This window comes from Halichoeres trimaculatus, unplaced genomic scaffold (assembly GCF_033239565.1).
Source record: "Halichoeres trimaculatus isolate MK-OKI-2021-1 unplaced genomic scaffold, fHalTri1.1 fHalTri1_scaffold_13, whole genome shotgun sequence".
Lineage (NCBI taxonomy): Eukaryota > Metazoa > Chordata > Actinopteri > Labriformes > Labridae > Halichoeres > Halichoeres trimaculatus.
In genome coordinates this window covers 34,877,978-34,895,121 of record NW_027437191.1, presented here as the reverse complement: position 1 = coordinate 34,895,121, position 17,144 = coordinate 34,877,978, and the positions used below count along the sequence as shown (strand labels likewise).

The 17,144-nt window shown below is 40.9% G+C and overlaps 3 protein-coding genes and 1 non-coding gene across 5 annotated transcripts; 1 reads left to right on the top strand and 3 right to left on the bottom strand.

The window, feature by feature from the left end:
• Nucleotides 1-184: 184 nt before the first annotated feature.
• dynlt1b (dynein light chain Tctex-type 1b) lies at nucleotides 185-3,327 on the bottom strand. The gene is made up of 5 exons (XM_074685290.1): nucleotides 3,254-3,327; nucleotides 3,033-3,074; nucleotides 2,613-2,736; nucleotides 1,941-2,018; nucleotides 185-806 (listed from the first exon to the last, which is right to left on the bottom strand). Exons 1-5 carry the CDS (start codon nucleotides 3,278-3,280, stop codon nucleotides 736-738), a joined length of 342 nt encoding a protein of 113 aa, XP_074541391.1. The 5' UTR covers nucleotides 3,281-3,327; the 3' UTR covers nucleotides 185-735.
• A 2,172-nt stretch (nucleotides 3,328-5,499) lies between these two features.
• Nucleotides 5,500-5,690, top strand: LOC141802467 (U2 spliceosomal RNA). The gene has a single exon (XR_012599493.1). It is a non-coding gene; the product is annotated as a U2 spliceosomal RNA (small nuclear RNA).
• Nucleotides 5,691-7,019: 1,329 nt separating this feature from the next.
• gtf2h5 (general transcription factor IIH, polypeptide 5) lies at nucleotides 7,020-8,611 on the bottom strand. Its single transcript, XM_074685778.1, has 3 exons — nucleotides 8,520-8,611; nucleotides 8,052-8,136; nucleotides 7,020-7,931 (listed from the first exon to the last, which is right to left on the bottom strand). The coding sequence occupies exons 2-3, from the start codon at nucleotides 8,084-8,086 to the stop codon at nucleotides 7,751-7,753; spliced, it is 216 nt and encodes a 71-aa protein (XP_074541879.1). The 5' UTR covers nucleotides 8,087-8,136; nucleotides 8,520-8,611; the 3' UTR covers nucleotides 7,020-7,750.
• Nucleotides 8,612-9,257: 646 nt separating this feature from the next.
• serac1 (serine active site containing 1) lies at nucleotides 9,258-16,813 on the bottom strand. 2 transcript variants are annotated; one of them, XM_074685776.1, is made up of 17 exons: nucleotides 16,702-16,813; nucleotides 16,203-16,303; nucleotides 16,032-16,068; nucleotides 15,787-15,929; nucleotides 14,592-14,681; nucleotides 13,960-14,091; nucleotides 13,738-13,859; nucleotides 12,115-12,243; nucleotides 11,893-12,006; nucleotides 11,646-11,808; nucleotides 11,345-11,495; nucleotides 11,094-11,241; nucleotides 10,900-11,000; nucleotides 10,658-10,755; nucleotides 10,371-10,553; nucleotides 10,149-10,292; nucleotides 9,258-10,035 (listed from the first exon to the last, which is right to left on the bottom strand). In XM_074685776.1, the coding sequence occupies exons 2-17, from the start codon at nucleotides 16,294-16,296 to the stop codon at nucleotides 9,899-9,901; spliced, it is 1,986 nt and encodes a 661-aa protein (XP_074541877.1). In that variant the 5' UTR covers nucleotides 16,297-16,303; nucleotides 16,702-16,813; the 3' UTR covers nucleotides 9,258-9,898. The 2 variants fall into 2 exon arrangements, with proteins under 2 accessions (XP_074541877.1, XP_074541876.1); XM_074685775.1 differs by having other exon boundaries at nucleotides 16,203-16,317; nucleotides 16,702-16,800.
• Nucleotides 16,814-17,144: the final 331 nt, after the last annotated feature.

Below are 17,144 nucleotides of genomic sequence, written 5' to 3'. Positions count from 1 at the left end.
AACACTGATCTTTGACCACTCCTCTCTTTGCACTTGCTCTATAATTGTAATTATTCAGCCAAAAAAAGGAAATGTTTGATAAACCATGTGTTATTTGTCTGGGTGGATGACTTGAGCAGAATTGTGTAGATTTCCAACAACTTTGTGTAAATTAACTTCCAATCATTCGCGTGTAAATTTCTTATTCTGATATCTATGAAGCCGTTGTACCGTTTAACAAACATTTTGCCTTATGTAAACTTTTTGATCTCATTGTTTCATTTTTCACCTCCAGCAATGCACGACTTGCTGCCCTCTGCTGTTTTAACTTTAATTATAACCAGAGCTTATGGACAACAGCCAAAACTCATCTGTTACCTACAAACATCGTCTCCTCATGTCTTCTAATCAACACGGTGCCTTGTCTTTACGCTGTTTGAGGCTAACTGGGCAGCAGTCTCAGATCTGTAAATGCTTTGTCATTAAGGTACATTTTTAATTGTCTCTGTGTGAATGTGGCTGATGATCATGGTGGGATGAGATTGTTGTGGGGAAGGATGTGAGAAGTTGTGATTTCTGTTGCTTTATGATATAAACGCTGTACATGTAGCACTGTGTCATGTTGCGTGTAAATAAAGCAAAGTTTACACAGTATTGAATTGATTTATTGAACTATACTTGTAAATATAACATTTTAAATAAAGCTGAACAAAACATGCTGGTCCTTAAAAATACATCAAATCAAACACTTCTGGTTCAGATGGCGAGCCCAAAGACGCTGATGATGCAGTACATGGACTTGTTCTCCCACCTGACCGCACAGCTTCCTGTGGAGTGTGAAAATATTAAATCAGTGACAAACTACAATTTGGAAGCTTTGCACATCTTATTAACACTGTTTATAGGGCTGTTATGATCCTATGCTCCAATCTACACAATATAAAGACCAAAAAGAACGAAAAAAAAAGCCATTCAGTATATCTGCTGCAAAGCTGCATACTAGTTGACCAATCCGAACGGCACATGGCATGCACGGTTCGGATTGGTCCGTGAGTCCATCCAATCCCCTGTCTCTCTCGCACCACACCGTCATGCCCATGGTCCCACCTCCTTCTTCCCCACTACCCCCCTCACGTCAGCTAGCTGCTCAGCTACCGAAGCGTCATGAAGCCAGAGAAGACCCAAACCAGGAAGCTGTTACTGTTACCCTCCACAGGGAAGGGAAGAAAACGAAAAAGTTTCAAGGAAAAGGCTGAAGGAAGAAGAATTATGAGCCATACAGGCGCCAACAGAGACTGAATACTGGAGAAATGTACGAGCGGTGGAAAAAGCTGCAGAGGGATTTGGGACTGAAGAGTGACGCAGAGACAGCTGAGTTTCTGTTGAGCAGGTAATGACTTTGTTTACCACAGTCGGAGATGTCAGCTGAATAACTCTGGTTAGTCTGAGCCTGTACTGGCTAATGACTGAACGCTGCTGGTCGGAACGGGTCGGCTCTGTCATTAGATGTTAGCATAAGTTAGCCACACATCTTTAGCATTGTAAACTGAGCTGGTGAAGACATGCAGAGAAAGGTAAAGCCCCGCCCACAGTCGGCTCTGCTCTGATCAGCTGGCAGTGGCAACGCCAGTCCTGCTTCTCCGGCTACTTCATGGTTTCGATCGGTCCAATTGAAAAAGCTCCCACTGTGTGTTACAAGGAGGATGACTGTCTGTTTGTTACATTTTCTGCTTCTTGCTCTGTTGGAGGGGGCGTGTTGTTAGGAGGCCAAGAAGGGCGATACGAGCTGGGGGGCGGGATCTTGGAACAGGGAGGGGAGGGGTGAGTGAGGCTGTGTTTTTCAAATGTGTCTCGTCAGACAAACTGGGTTTCAGGTTGTAGACCATAGCTTTAAGTGACTGAAACACTCAGTGCAGGAACAGTTAAATAAATACAGTTATAGACAGAGCTGTTACACTCACCATCTGTAGAGTTGTCCCAGAAACACGCACTGGCTGTTTGCAGACCTGCACCATTTTTCTGCATGATGATACAGGTTACTGTGGGAGGAAACACAGAGACAAAGTTTTCAGTACTAACTACAGAGCAAAGGAACCAAGTGGATGTTTCTGTTTCACTGTTTCTGAGGGGAAAAACATATTTGATACTCTGCAGATTTTGCAAGTTTTCCCACTTACAAAGAACAGAGAAGTCTGTAATTTTTATCCAAGAAACACTTCAACCATGAGAGAAAGAAACTAAAAAAAGCACATTTTATTATTTCTAAATACCTAACTTGCATTTTTACCCATTAAATCGGTATTTGATAAAATGGAAAAATAGGAGGATCCAAAGGAGGCATGGAAGAAAGTAATGCCATCTGATACAACTTTTTGGTATAAACTCTACTGGATGTTGCAGACCCCCCCCCCCAGATTTTGTGTAATATGTCCCCTTTAGAGCACTAAAATGCAAATTAATTATTATCATCATACAGTGTGCTTTTGGATTATTTTTCAGATTCCTTCTCTCATAGCTGGAGTGTACCTAAGGATAAAAGTGACAGACTTCTACATTTTTTGTAAACAGAAAACCTTGTAAAATCTGCAGTGTATCTATCAAATACTTGTTTTCCCCACTGGAGGTGACTGTACCTATGTATTTGAACGGCTTTCCCAGTTTGCTGAGCTGACTGAGGCACTGCTCCACAACACTGGTGGTCCACTGGTTGACTCTGCTGTGCTGGTAAACATTTCCTCCAATAGCTCCCTCTACTGACTGCAGACAGGATCAACACAAAGAGACTTTAAAATAAAACTAACATCAGTTACAATCTGACAACTTTCAAAACCTTTACTACAAACCTGTCAAAACATAGCAAAATACCGCCTAATAACACTGCGTACAAGAAGCGTCACCACTGTATCTGTGAAGTGGACTATTAGATGGGTTAAGCATGGAGTATCCATAGCAACAGGTAACGTGTTGTTAGCAACCGAAAGTCGTCTACAATTTATAACTTCCCCCTAAAAGTCAACCTATCCGGTTTAACAGATGGGATTAACGACTCCTACCTCTTTAATGATTCTGGTCACTTCTTCATTGATGAACGCAGTCTGTTTGTTAAAAGAGAAGAAAAACGGTTTAGTAACGGTTTAGTTTAAGCTAACCAGTCAACATCTCTGCTCGCCTTCGATACTCCGACAGTTACAGCTTCAGACACAGGTTAAAATAAAGAGTTACTGTCAAACATATTTAAATAGAGAGAGGAAAAACACTTATTTTGTCAACCCACCTCCTCTTCTGCATGATCATCGTCCATAGTTGATGCTCGCTCTCGTCGTCAAATACACTGGGTATTACACTTCCGGTTACATTCCTTCAGAATAAAGTTGTTGGCACTTCTAACTGAAATGTGAACTTTTATTTTTATCACCAGCTGTTCAGATTATTGTAATTCCCTTTGCACTGGACTGCCACAAAATTTTAGAAACCCACATTAATAATAATAATAATAATAATAATAATAATAATAATAATAATAATATGTTAATGTCTTTAAAAACTCACAACCTACCTTTTAGTTGAGCTTTTACTCAGGTATTACTGCCTGAAATACCTTTTAGTGTTTTATTTCTTTTAGGTACAGACCACTTTTTATTATCTTATCTTGTCTTTTTTTTATCTTTTCTTTTTAAAATCTTTTATAATTTCTGTATTCTATTCTCTAGTTTTTCTGTTTTATTCTTCATTTATTTATCAATTTATATACATATGTTTATTTTAACTTAATTTCAAGTATTTTTTATTCTTAATTCTTAAAAATCATTTTCTTATTTTATATTATGATAAATTTAATTTTATACTTTTTACCTAACCTCCAGTGTTTTCTCATTTTTAAACCTATAAGACTGTGTTTCCTCAGTACATACTGGGTACAGCAGTGTGCTTTATTATTGTCTTCTATCTATGTTGCTTTTTATTAACACTGTGTGTGGGTTGCTGTGTGGGTGGGTTCCGGCCGGGCTGGGTGGAGTGGGTTTGGGGTATAATTTTTTTTTATTTAATTCATGTGTCTGTTTGTAAAGCACTTTGTGCTACATTTTATTTGTATGAAAAGTGCTGCATAAATAAATTTTGATTGATTGGTTGATGATAAAAATAAAAATAAAATGTATATATCTTTTCAAAATTTAGTTCGTAATTTAGTTACTTTCAGTTATTTTTTATTTACTTTGTTTTACCACATAAGAAGAAAGATAAGAAAATAAATACTGAATATAAGAAGAAAGTGTGTCTGGATAACTAAACCCGGCAGGATTGTTAGCACAGCAGTAGCCAATCGCCGCCCATCCCCCTACAGGTGGTCATTGGTAGAAACGTCTCGTTCGCAGGTACGTAACGGATTCCCTCACATGTCAGGCTAGTTGGAGTCTTGAAGTCTGGAGGACTATTTCAGGTAAATTCCTGATTTATTACACCAAGTATAATCTTTTTTTCACTTGAAAACAGCTCAAACTGGTGGTTCCGCTCGGTGTTTGATGATTGAGGTCACTTTTTGCTCGTTGACGCGTTGGTGTGGTGTGGAGGTAATGTCAGTTTACATGCAGTCTACCAACACTGCTGGAAACAGGTGTGTGTAATGATGAATTTAGGTAACATTTTCCTGTATGACCCCGTGCTTTAACTTGCAGCGTGAAAAATCCGTAACTTAGCTTTTCATGAAGCGTCGTTACCTTCGAGCGTTGGCTAAAAGTCCCTACAAGGCCTACACGACAGTCCATCCCATCAGTTTGTGCAAAAATAACAGTTGTAGTTGACTGTGATGTCAAATTATTTTAAGTGAATCTTTCATTTACAAACGGTCAATTATCTAATGGTTTCTTCTCATTTAGAAATGACTTACTGTTTGTTTCAGAACTTCCTCACAGATTCGTCATTCGTTACTGTGACATTTCATTGATCTTACGCGATACTCCGGGGGGGTGGAAGGTGGGGCTATACATTAAATTAGTTGTATAACATTGATATATGTGTTGATAAACGATTTGTTTATGGGAAAGTAAAGTTTTCTCTCTTTTTCTTCGGCAGGGGGAGACATAGCTCAGTTTATGTTAACCGGAACAGCCAGACTTAGAAGAATTTCCTCGTTTAGAGTGGTTTCCTTTCACACATGTAGTCCAACCACCAGATATAACCACCAAAAGATGAACTACTTTGAGTAAATTTACCGAATAAGCGAATGAGATCGCTTTTTGGAGTATTAGTTATGTTTTTCAGGCACACTCTGATATTGATCGCTCATTGGTCAGAAGCTCCCCACGTGATAGGAAGAAGCGCCACGAGATGCCTTCACTGTTATAACATTTCGCGGTTAAAGTGCGCAATGGAACGTTTTTTTTTTTAACAATTGACCAGTCGTTAAACATCAGACTGTGTGTTAGCTTTTTGTTTCCTTTCTGTGGCGGTTTCAATGTTTTTCACCGTCACCGAGAAACAGGTCGAGCGGAATGAGGTTCAGACTTCAAATGTTTGCCCCTTATCGCTTCTCGGCCTTTTGGCTAAGATCAAGTGTAGTATCTGTTCTTATCAGTTTAATATCTGATACGTCCCCTACCCGGGGACCATATATTAAATTGATTTTTGGAACTGGGAGATGGAATAGGGGCTTGCTCCGTCCACTCCACGCATCGACCTGGTATTGCAGTACCTCCAGGAACGGTGCACCCCCCCTGGACTGTTAATTGAAAACATCGGTAGGTTAAACGTAAAAATTTAGGCTTAGATTTCCTTTGATTGTCACTACGCAAACAACACAGCCGTGCACTTGGAAGAAAATTTCGTTGCAATGGTTTCCGGGATTATAACAACACACAGTGATATTGTCCATAAATGAGTGTATAAAAATATGAAATACTATAGTGCCAGAATAAATAATGTAAAAATGATAATGAATACAAGGGCTATGCAAAAGAAATTATTAACACTGTCATTTAAAAGTGACCTTTGACTTTTGACAAAATATTTACAAAGTGTATTGCACTGTTAGATATTAGAAAAAATCTGTCATATAAAATAGAAGAAGAAAAATTGCACTGAACCACACAGTAGAGGTAGTATGAATTGTCCCATGATAAAAAAAAAAAATAAAAATAAATAATAATAATAAAAATATTGCACATCCAAGGTCCAGAGGTTATCCAGTGTGGGTATGGGTGGGTTATGAGGTGTTCAGCAGTCTGATAGCCAGGGGGGAAAAGCAGTAGCTTTTAGCTTTGGCTTTAGTATCACTAGCACTGCATGTGTAGGATGTGCCTATTTTCAATATCGTGGTACATCATGGACCTGTAGTCCTCATACAATATTTCTTTACCCCCTCTCATTATCTAACATTTGTCTGAAAAAATCTAGTGTGTTCACACAGTTCCTTTAGATTTTAAATCATTGAACAGAGTTGTATTGTGTTTATATAGACAGATAACCTTTACCTACTGAACAAAAAAATGACAACAGGAGCCATCTCTCAGTCATTTATCAGTTTTTGCTGTGCTCCATGTAAACAATAATCCGTTGCTGGCCTTTGGCGTGCCATGACATTATTGGGGTCTTGACCTTGGTAGACAGATAGTCTAACTCTAAATATCTGAGCTGTAGCTGTAACGTCATATGAAAACAATTAAATATTTTAGGACATTCCTTGCTGTATACCCAGGACCATTGTTATTTATCCCCATGTTTGCTGCACAGACAGATTCTTGGCGTCAACAGCCCAGTCTCTGACATAGTTTGTATGCAGACATGTAATAAGTGAAGTCATTGTTGAGCCAATATAAATCCAGTCTCCTTTTGACCCTACCATGTTGTATTTGTTTTGGACAGTATCTTACTTACTGCCAAAGCTGTGTGCAGAGTTTGCAAACCCACAGAAGTCTTTATTACCTACAAAAGCAGACTCAGAACATAGCAAATTGATGCATCAAATTTCCAAGAGAATAGAGAAAGAAATAGTGATGCCAAAAAAATAAAATAAAGGAAATGTTTCAGTTGTGAACCCAAATGTTACTTTTTATGATTGACAGAAGAAAAATTAGAAAAACAGGAAATACTTTTCATATTTCTTCTAAAAGTATGTGAAAGAGGAAAAGAACTGGAAGTACACGGGCTTAGGAGAGGGGACAGTGGCTTGCCAAAGTTTTAGAGAATGCATGGAAATAAAGCTGGAAATGAGACAGAAATACAACAAATACTGAGCTCCATGCCACGTCGGTAAACAGGATGAAGTGTAGTCATAGATGGACTCACAAGATCTGCTTCTCATTTTGGGGATGTTGGTTGGAAATATGTGATGTATTATGGATAGGGAAAAACAAGCAGAAGCTCATGCCAGGAAGAGGAATCCTTTTTATTTACAAAATGATGACTCAGCGCTTACTGTCAGCTGACACGGCAGCTGCACCTTTCACTCCTGCCTTCAGTTATTCCTTGGTTTTCATCAGACATGTTAGGAATTGTGGTTTTCAATCAAATAGAAAAAAATAGTTGACAGAAACATTTTTTTCATGTAGCATTCAGTTATTCTACAAATATTGATTATTGGAGCATCTGACAGCGCATATTCAAGCATATGTAACATAAAGAGGACCAAATGGCCATTTCAGTTGCAAACTGCTTTTTCACATTAATAAAAATAAAGTTGAATAACCCGTCTGTAGCTAAAACACTGCAAACTGTGTTCATTTTAAGACAGCAGCCCAAAGTCAGAGAAGAAAGAGTTCTTTGAAGACTCTGGATGTTATTTTTGTGTGATAGGAAATGAATTCTGGTCCATTAATTCGCCAACTCTCTCCTGTAGCGTGTGGACCACCTCTGCCAGGATGAAGACGTGTGTGTCATCCAGGTCTTTGAGAATGAACTTCTTTCCAAGGGCCATTGTTTCATCCAGGTAGAGCAGAAACTGTTTCATGGCAGGATCACTGGAGGGATGAGAACAGGTAGGAACCGCTGGGTTAGTCATTTCATGTTTGGATGATCATTTTCATTAGTTTCAATATGTAACGTCATTTTTAACACATGGTACGTTTGATTTTTCTTACCATTCAACAAGAACTCCTTTGTGTACGTTGACCATAATGAAAGGTGTCGAAAAGCAGGCGTTGTTGCACACAAAGACGCTTAAACCTGCCGCAAAGTGAACGACACGTTAGCTTGAATAAGTAACTTTCGGGGACAATTTCTCAAATCCAAAGAGTAAACATTACACATGGACAGAAAATGTAAATAAATTTATTGTAAGGGACAATATTATCGACACGATTCAGTTCAGATAACCCTAACAAACAGAAAAACGTTGAAGCGAATGTTAAAGAACAGTTAGCCCTATGAGTTAGCCATAGAGAGCAGCCTGTTTAGCATGTTAGCGCTAACTTTTCAGAATTAAGCTACGTACGCTAACGTAACCCACAAAATACTGCGACTTTGAGTAACTGAATCATGAAAACTGGATTTATAAACTGCTATAAATTTATGTCATTTGAGTTACTCGTTCAGACAGACTCACATACCTGATAGCTGCGGTTCCTCCAAAGTATGCTAACTGTTTGGGCACTGTTACAGAGAGCTACGGTGTGCGCGAGGGGACAGAATGTGCGCTTTGAAAACTTCCGCTTAAGCTATTACCTCCTCTGTTTTCTCATATTTCTAGCCTGGTTTGGAAAAGCACAGTGATGTTGGGAACATAATAAAAAATCCACTGTTTGGAAGATACCAACAGCAGTTAAAGAGAGCATTTATTAGGCCACTGTAACATGGTTAACCACGAGTTTGTGATGATTCACTCATTTATTTTTTGTAATAAATGGGATTTGAATCTCATATAATCTTGATTTGATGATGAGTGTGCCTTTTGACAAAATGTGTTGACATACAGAGATGGTTATAAATCAGGTTATAAATAAGCTTTAATCGCTCACAATTACCCTCTAGCAGCCTAAAAAGTCCAAACTATAAAATAAAAAAACATTTAAATCCAAATTAAATAAGATAAGATATACTTTATTAATCCCCAAAGGGAAATTAATGCTAGTTGTTGTGAATATTCCATGTCCTTGTCTTTATTCTATCAAAAATTTCAGTGTTTTTTGACATAAATACTTTAAAAACCTGAATAATATTATTTATGTATATTTCTCCCGCAGAGCAGTCAAACACAGTGAATAAAATACGTAACAACAGTCAGATATAAAGAGCCATGCATTGCTTTTCTGAGGCTCTATTAATAATGTAATAAAGTGAGTCGCCAGTATAAGTGCAGCCTCCACCTCATTCATTTATTCAATCTTGGCATTGCTAGTAGCGATTTGTACAACAAACACATGGAGATCAATGTCCAGTTGTTCGATTGGGCACCCAAAAATAAATAAAGCAGCTTCAGAATAAATTCAAACAGGTCCATTTGATAAAGACATGTGTTCTGGCAGACATATAGCTGTCACACTGTGTTTTAATAAAATACATAAATAAAAAAATAATACCTTTAACCACTGCTCTGGTTAAAATACTGAGAAGCATGTAAGACAGATGTCAGTGCATCTTCAAGTAAAAACACTGTATAAACACTATGTGCTGTGTGTTAGCGTGCTATTTCAAGATGAAGCTAAAAAAGGCCAGAAAAATAAAATCTAGATTACATGTCCGTTATCTCTGCTCACTTCAGATCATCCCTAAATTCAGCTCACTTGTTATTTATCACAACAAATGGGTGTATTAAACAAATTTAATTACCCTAATTATACGGTTATAATTAGTAGTCATTCATGCAGATGTGTAACACAGAGAGGCAGTTATGTTTCTGTTTGGTTTGGAGTCAAAGGAGTGACAGTGCTCTCCACCATTTCAAGTATACAGCAGGTCCTGTGAGTGCATGTTAAGTCGTTTATGTCAGTCAGTGGCTGATGTAGCTCTCCAGCGCCTCCTGGATGAACTGCAGGCTTCGCTTGTAGAGAAATGAGTCCTTCTTCTCTGGTTTGCAGATGTTGAGGTGATCGACGTCCACCTGGATGAGCTCCCCAATGCCCAGATCTGAAACCAGAAGACTCAAAGTAAGAGCTGAAGGAAAAACTGAGCAGATATAAAGAGTTATTAATATGGGACATAATCACTGCATGTCTTATTTCCAGTGTGAGTTTCTGTACCTGCAGACTGTGTGGGTACCACCAGTATCTTGATCATGGGACCGATGTTTGTGGGCAGCGTCTCTGCGAAGCTCAGCACCTTGATTTCATTTTCTTTGGACATGTTCAGGAAGTTCTCATTCAGGTTTCTGAGAGCTGGTGAGTCTGAACACATGGATCATTAGATGTTAAAAACTGTAAGAAACACCACCCAGGACCTGAATACCAGCTCAGCTTGCTCACCTTTGCACAGCTCTCTGACTTCTATGGAGGGAAAGAGGAGATATCTGACGTTGACCGAGTACTCGGCCATGAAAGTGCCGTGGTGAGGAACGCTGTAGAACAAAACGCCTTTGGTGTTCTTCAACAGCGCGTGCATGTCTGGGTCCTCCACCGCGTCCAGCAGCATCTTCTTCACCAGCAGCCCTGATGAAAACATGACAGAGACGGATACAACTCACAGGAGTTAACTTTCCACACTGTGCTCACATGGTGGAGCAGCTACAGGCAGGACAGCTGTGACTGAATACCTCCCATGCTGTGGGCCACCCAGACCAGAGGCCTCTCTCCAACGCCTGCCTGCTTCAGCTTCTTCAGCAGCTCTGCACTCCTGTAGGCCAGAGACGTCCTGAAGAGACAAAGAAAGAAAGTGGATGTTATCATTTCAGGGCAGCAATAACGATGTGAAGCCGATTAAAACGTATCCCTTAAGTCTCAGAATAAACACACACGTCTGCAGTACTCTGTGGTTTACATGAGACAGACTCTGTACCTCTGATTCTCAGCAGGACACTGGGCCATCCAGTCACTGAGGTGACTGTCGTACTCCACCGACAACACTCGCAGATTGGGACAGTCAGCAGCCAGCCATGACTGGGAATAAAGAAGACACAGCTGATAACTTCACAAACGACTGATCAACATCTCACCCCACAATCCCTAAAAGGAAGTGAAACCTTTCTGCACCTTTGGCCAGCACTCGGAGTAATCCTCCTCGCTTTCTGCCTCCGCCCCCTCCTTCTCCTCTGACGCCTCACGGTCCTTCTGCCTCCACGTCTTAAACGCTGCTCCCAGAATCCCATGGATGAAGAGGACGTCTGCTTTGATTGGCTGGCTGGAAATAGACACACGTGAAAGGTACGGTAAGTGTTTGTTTGTTTGTTTGTCAGTTATTATGATGAAACATGATATAAAAAGAGGAGTGTTTATTTTCCTACTTGCCACGTGTTTGTGGGTGGAGGATGTAAACACCATCCGGGTATTTCTCCTTCACCGCCTCCCTGTCCAGGTTGGCCAGAGCGCGAGCTGCGTGAGACGCCTGCATGACGTGAGGAGACTGCATCATCTCAGCCAGCACAGACACCCACCCTGAAGGTATCAGAAAGAAAAATTTACAGAGTAATGGTTGTTTGATAGTTGTGGGAACGATCATAAACTGAATCCTGACATTTATTAAAATTTGACATTTATTTATTTGGAGGTGAAGCTCCTGGAGCTGACGACGAGCTGCAGACTCACCTGACTGAGCTATGGCCTGGTGAACGCTCTCATTGAGAGCCAAGTTTCCTATGATACGAACGATGTTCCTCTGGATCTTCAGGGAGTCTCTGCGGAGCTGGTAGACCCTCTGGAGGAGCTGCAGACCCCCGTTGGCGACTATGTGGTCACAGTGGCTCTGGACCTGCAGACCAGACGTTTCCTCATGGGTGAGCTGAATTGACTCCTTTAAATCTGTGATAATGATGTTAGCAGCTGCTATCTGTACCTTTGAGTGCTGCACCAGCGCCTGTAGGCAGAAGGATTCCACCTTTTCAGAGGGGACAGACGTCAGGCTCTGGGCGTAGGGCAGCCCGTTACCGCCAAAACACCACAACCCACCCTGCAGTGCAGAAAGAGAGCTTTACAAAAGTCAGGGTTTAAACGGTAACTTATCAAATCAGAGCATAAAGTAACTGTTGATAGGAAAACATGTCGATGCCTTATTTACCCGCTGTGCTGCTAAGGACTGGGTGCTCTCTCTGAGGGCCAGGGAGGTGAAATACTGAACACATTTATCCACATCAGACTGTGGCAGAGACCCCAGGAGCTGCCTCAGTCCATCCTCTGCTGACAAACCCTGTGAGGGAGGAAACCAAACATCACTAAAGATTATTTTATATCCCGTCTTCCTTAGAGTTTATTCCTTCATGAGTGAAAGGGCATATTGCAGGTTAAAGACAACTGTTAAGAAACTGATAGGAAAATAACTTAAGCACAACATCCTGAAAGAAATTCCTAAATTAATAAACCACAGGGTCTCCTGGAGACGTTTTAGTACGAGTTTTTGTGCCTCCGCATTAAAAACCAGCATTTGAAGGTGACGTCACAGTCGGGAGTCCCTCTGCTTCTGCCTCAGTTTAACAAACATGGATCAGACTGTCACTGCTGTTGATGAAGAGGAAGATCATCTGTGTTTTTATCCATATGATGGTCCTCAGGGTTATAATTATGAGCCTGTTAAGATGGAGAGCAGGAACAGGGCAGGATGAGGAGGAGTAACGTCCATAGGAGAGCAGAGGAGGTGTGGTGTGAGGAGAACCAGAGGAGAACAGAGCAGGTGTCCTGGTGAGTTAGCGCTGTTAGCTAGTGATATGTAGCCTAACGCTGTGTTCACATCGGTGTATTTAAAGTTTGAAATCAGATTCACTGACTCCAAAAATAAGTAGTAAGTGTAAGAGCTGATCATAAAGCAACATGCTTTGAGCCGTCATGATAAAGTCCATAGAGAGAAAGACAGAGAGGTCTATCCACCGATCTAGATTCAGAAAACCAAGACTTAGCTACACTGCTCTGCTCACGTTTCCGTCGGGTTGAAACTCGGGCTGAATTTCTGGAAATCCTTGTTTACGTCTGTCACTGGGAGCCGGGCTAGAGGCTGCTGCTCCCGGTGAAGCTGGCGTTATCTGACGGGAAAGTAGCCGCGTCAGTCTCACCCGGCTCCGTTATCCCATCCTGAACTCCATCCATTGACTTTATAAAATAGACTCCATCACATCAATCTTCCTGTCAAGAAACAGGCACCACAAACGACTGCGTTTTTTTGGGACTGATGCAGAAATAAAGTCTCGTCCTGTCAGCTGCACAAAAACGAATCAGAGCACGAAAGCTAACTCACCGAGTCTGAAAAAGTGGACTCAATGTCCTGATAAGCTAATATTTCTGCATCCATCCATCCAAACACCTCTGATTCATCTTAATGGATGGTCAAATTAAATAATACTGAGGAAGAAACACAATGAACACGACCTGAAATGCCTGATCTCACTCATGACAACCTGTTATTCACATTATCTCAAAGCGGAGTAAAGGAATCTGGGTCCCTTTTGTGACGTCAAATGACGCGATGCTGAAAAAAGAGCGTTTTAAACAGATATAATGAAAACAGCCACTTCTTCCTCTAAATTTGTGCCTTTTTTGATGAATATCAAAGAAACTCACAGATTGACTTAATCTGCTGCTTTTATCAGACCACGTTAAGTGTTAACTCAAAAAAAATTTGAACCTGTAATATGCCCTTTAAGTAAAATGAGCTGATAGAGAGGGGGAGGTGATCTGAGGGTGATACACTCACATCCTCTGGGACAGGAAGTGAAGGCGACCGCAGAAAGAACCGAAGGTCGACCCGGGGAGTCCGGGCCAGACCCACTGCTGTCCTCTGGTCGATGACCTGGGCTGCAGTCTGGTACTGGTAGTCTGTATTATAAGCAACATTTATGAAGAAATACCAACTCACTCTTCAAATTCACATCTTCATCACACTTGAAAAAATACGCCTGTGATTATTTTCTTTTACCGTGCCAGTGGTGGTTGTCAGCGAGCTCCTGCACAGCCTGGAGTCTGATGGCTTTACTGGCCGACTGCGTCCTCTTCAGTAAGACCCATAACGCCACCTCATGAGGGTCTGCGTCCACATGGCTGAAATGTTCTTCAACAAAGAAAGACACACCTGATTAATTTGACACAACATAAAGTCGACAAAAGATGCTACAAGGCACGGCTGCCCAGCTATGCTAACCTCTACCACTTACTGTCTACAGCACCACGCTCAGTCAAAGCTAAGCTAAGACGTTACAAACCTGGTGGTTTCAGACCGAGCGGCGTCAACCTGGCAGCTATTTTTGATTAAAAGTAAAAAATGAGTTGGTCAGATGTGTTATTATCATTTTAAAATGTTAGGTTTACAAAAAGGTGAGTTATTACCCAAATCATACACGTGTAACTCATCACTGGACTGAATACAGTTTAACCCCGTGTGGTGATCAAAACAGGATGTGAAGCAGAAAGCAGGTGTTTCCTCGTCACATGAAAATCTCTGCCCAGATGCTTTCTCAGAATCAGTCTCTGTGCTTCACAAGCATCAACATCTCTGCTCTCTGAGTTTTAGTGGAGCTAGCGCTAACCAGGGGGTACGCTTTGTTTCCTCACCATCCAGTGACTGCAACAGAAGCCGTGAAGACATTTCCAGAAACCTCCGTGCTGCTTTATGAAGCTCCCTCCGCGCTTTGTGTGTGAGCCCTGAGAACAAACATAAAACACAAAACAGAAAAATGAATTTTTGTGAAAACACGATGACGATGGCTGTGATAGGATAAGCTGGTGTCAGCGTCGGATGGGAGGTGAATCAGTCCCATTAAAGGAGTGAACCTTGAACAGTGGAAGTGAGATCAGTGAACAGACAAAGCAGGAAAGATGTTTGGAGGAGAGGAAGGAGGGACAGGAAGTGAGAACAGCAGATGTCACTGAGCACCTGGATGTGAACAGCTCATAATGAATGAAACCACCCAGCATCTGCCCAGCTGTCATCCTGCTGCTTTGGGAGGCAGGACAAAACTACTTCACTGAAAACGTCCTCACTGTTTCAGTTTGATCAGCTGTTTAAGAATTAACACATGATAATTTCCCACTCATGTCTCAGTATCAGAATCAGAGTCAGTAGAGCTCAACAAGATTGAAAATGAAAAAGATGAAGAGAACACAAAAAATGTTACAAAATGGGCTGTTACAATTTTAAGAGAATATTTAATGTGGAAAGGAAGAGATGCTGAGTTGAATTTGTCAGCTGCTGGACTAAATACTATTCTAAGAGAGTTTTACGCATCAGTGTGGACTCAAACCGGGAATAGTTCCTATATTCGAGCACATTTAGCAAGTTTACAGCAATGATTCATTATTTCTTTTAAAGTTTACAGTTTGTTTGACCATGGTATAAGTGGATTAAACTACTCTGAAGCGTGTGTTAGACCGCAGCGCGCAGCAGAGTGGTGTTACTCCGCGGAGTGCCTTACTTAATCCATATATAAGGCACATCAGATTATAAGGCACACTGTTGGCTTTTGAGAAAACTGAAGGCTTTTAGGTGCGCCTTATAGTGTGGAAAATACGGTAATAGAAAGACCGTATGAGAAACGCTAAATATTACAAAGAGTAGAAGAAAATAGAGCTTAGCTAGTAGAGAAAAATAATAATAATAATAATATTAAATAAAAAAACTTTGTACAGAGTAGAATAAAAACAATATACACAATTTAAGTTAAAAATAGTGCATTGAATAGATGTCAGAAAAATGTGCAATTTGCAAAGAGAAATGGAAGATGAATGTGGAGTATAAAACATTTAGTACCTGCAGCGAGGTTCTCCTTCTCATCTGAGGGGGTGGCTCTCAGGTAAATGTACGACTTGTACTTCTCCTGGAGAATAGCGCTGGTGTCGATGGTCACAGCCTTGTCCAGAGCCACCACTTCATACGTGATAAACAGACATCCCCTGTAGAAGACAATCAATGAGCTGTGGTAAATATAAGGATACCTGCAGTGATCCCTGCAGCTGAGGGCAGGAAATTGAACTTTAATGCATTTTTTTACTTACCCCATAACAACTGCTCCAGTTACTTTGGCAACCTTTCCTAAGACAAAGCAAAAACAAGAGCAAGCTATTTCAGAACAGAGTGGAGGCTGCTCACCCCAAAGCACAGATCGTACAGATCCACAGTTTTAGAGTTTATAAAGGGTAAAGATGCTGTTCAGGTCGACAACTTACTTATATCTTTCCACTGAAGCACCTTCTTCAGCCCAGAGGACCCAGCTGTGCTCAGCCTCCGACAGCGGATCCAGCGCAGAGCAGCCACAGACATCCTCCTCCTACATGAAAACAACTGTTCACAGTAAATGTAGTGTCCCATCAGGTGAATAATATAACTCAGTCACGAAAACACGATAATCTGACTTAGCTACTGCTGGCTAACATAGCTAAAGTTAACTTTACAAACTGTGACTTTCGCTACACCTCCCTGCCACACTAACCTTTCACCTCGGTGTGTTTTTAACGCCAATAAACCCTTTGACCGGAGAAAAAACCGCTGACATGAACGTAAACAGTGAAGTAAAGCTGCCTCAGCGTCTCCAGCGAAGTTAACAGCAAGCTAACACAAACTTAGCTCATAGCTAACGTCTCACTCTGAAGCTAACCGCTAACTAATGTTAGCCATGAAGCTGTAAAGTGAGCTGCCTTTAAGGTTCAGGTTTTAAGCTGGTGTTACCTTATTAATCGGTTTATTGGAGGAGTGTAACGATCTTCTCCCTGATTTGACTCTGCGGCGCCCGGTGTCCATAAACACAACACGGAGCCGTCGCACAAATAATACGTCAGCAAACGTGACGAGACAGGAGGCGAAAACAAAACGGCGTCAAACAGCGTCCAAACTGATTAAGGTGTGTATACGATAAAAACTTACTTACATTTTGTACGTTTACTGCCTTTTTACCCCATCTCTAGTTTTTTGTCACGACGTTTATTTTACGGTTTTATTAACCTGAATTTCTCAAATCATTTATTTTACTCGAATTTAAATTATAGTTGTAAGCCTATCTGAAAAATTACTCCTAAAAACAGGAGGGAAAAAAATAGCACGAAAAACAGCAGGTTGAGGTTCTCGCGGGATTTCGAAGTAGCTCGATACTTCAGGAAAAAAACACTCATAAA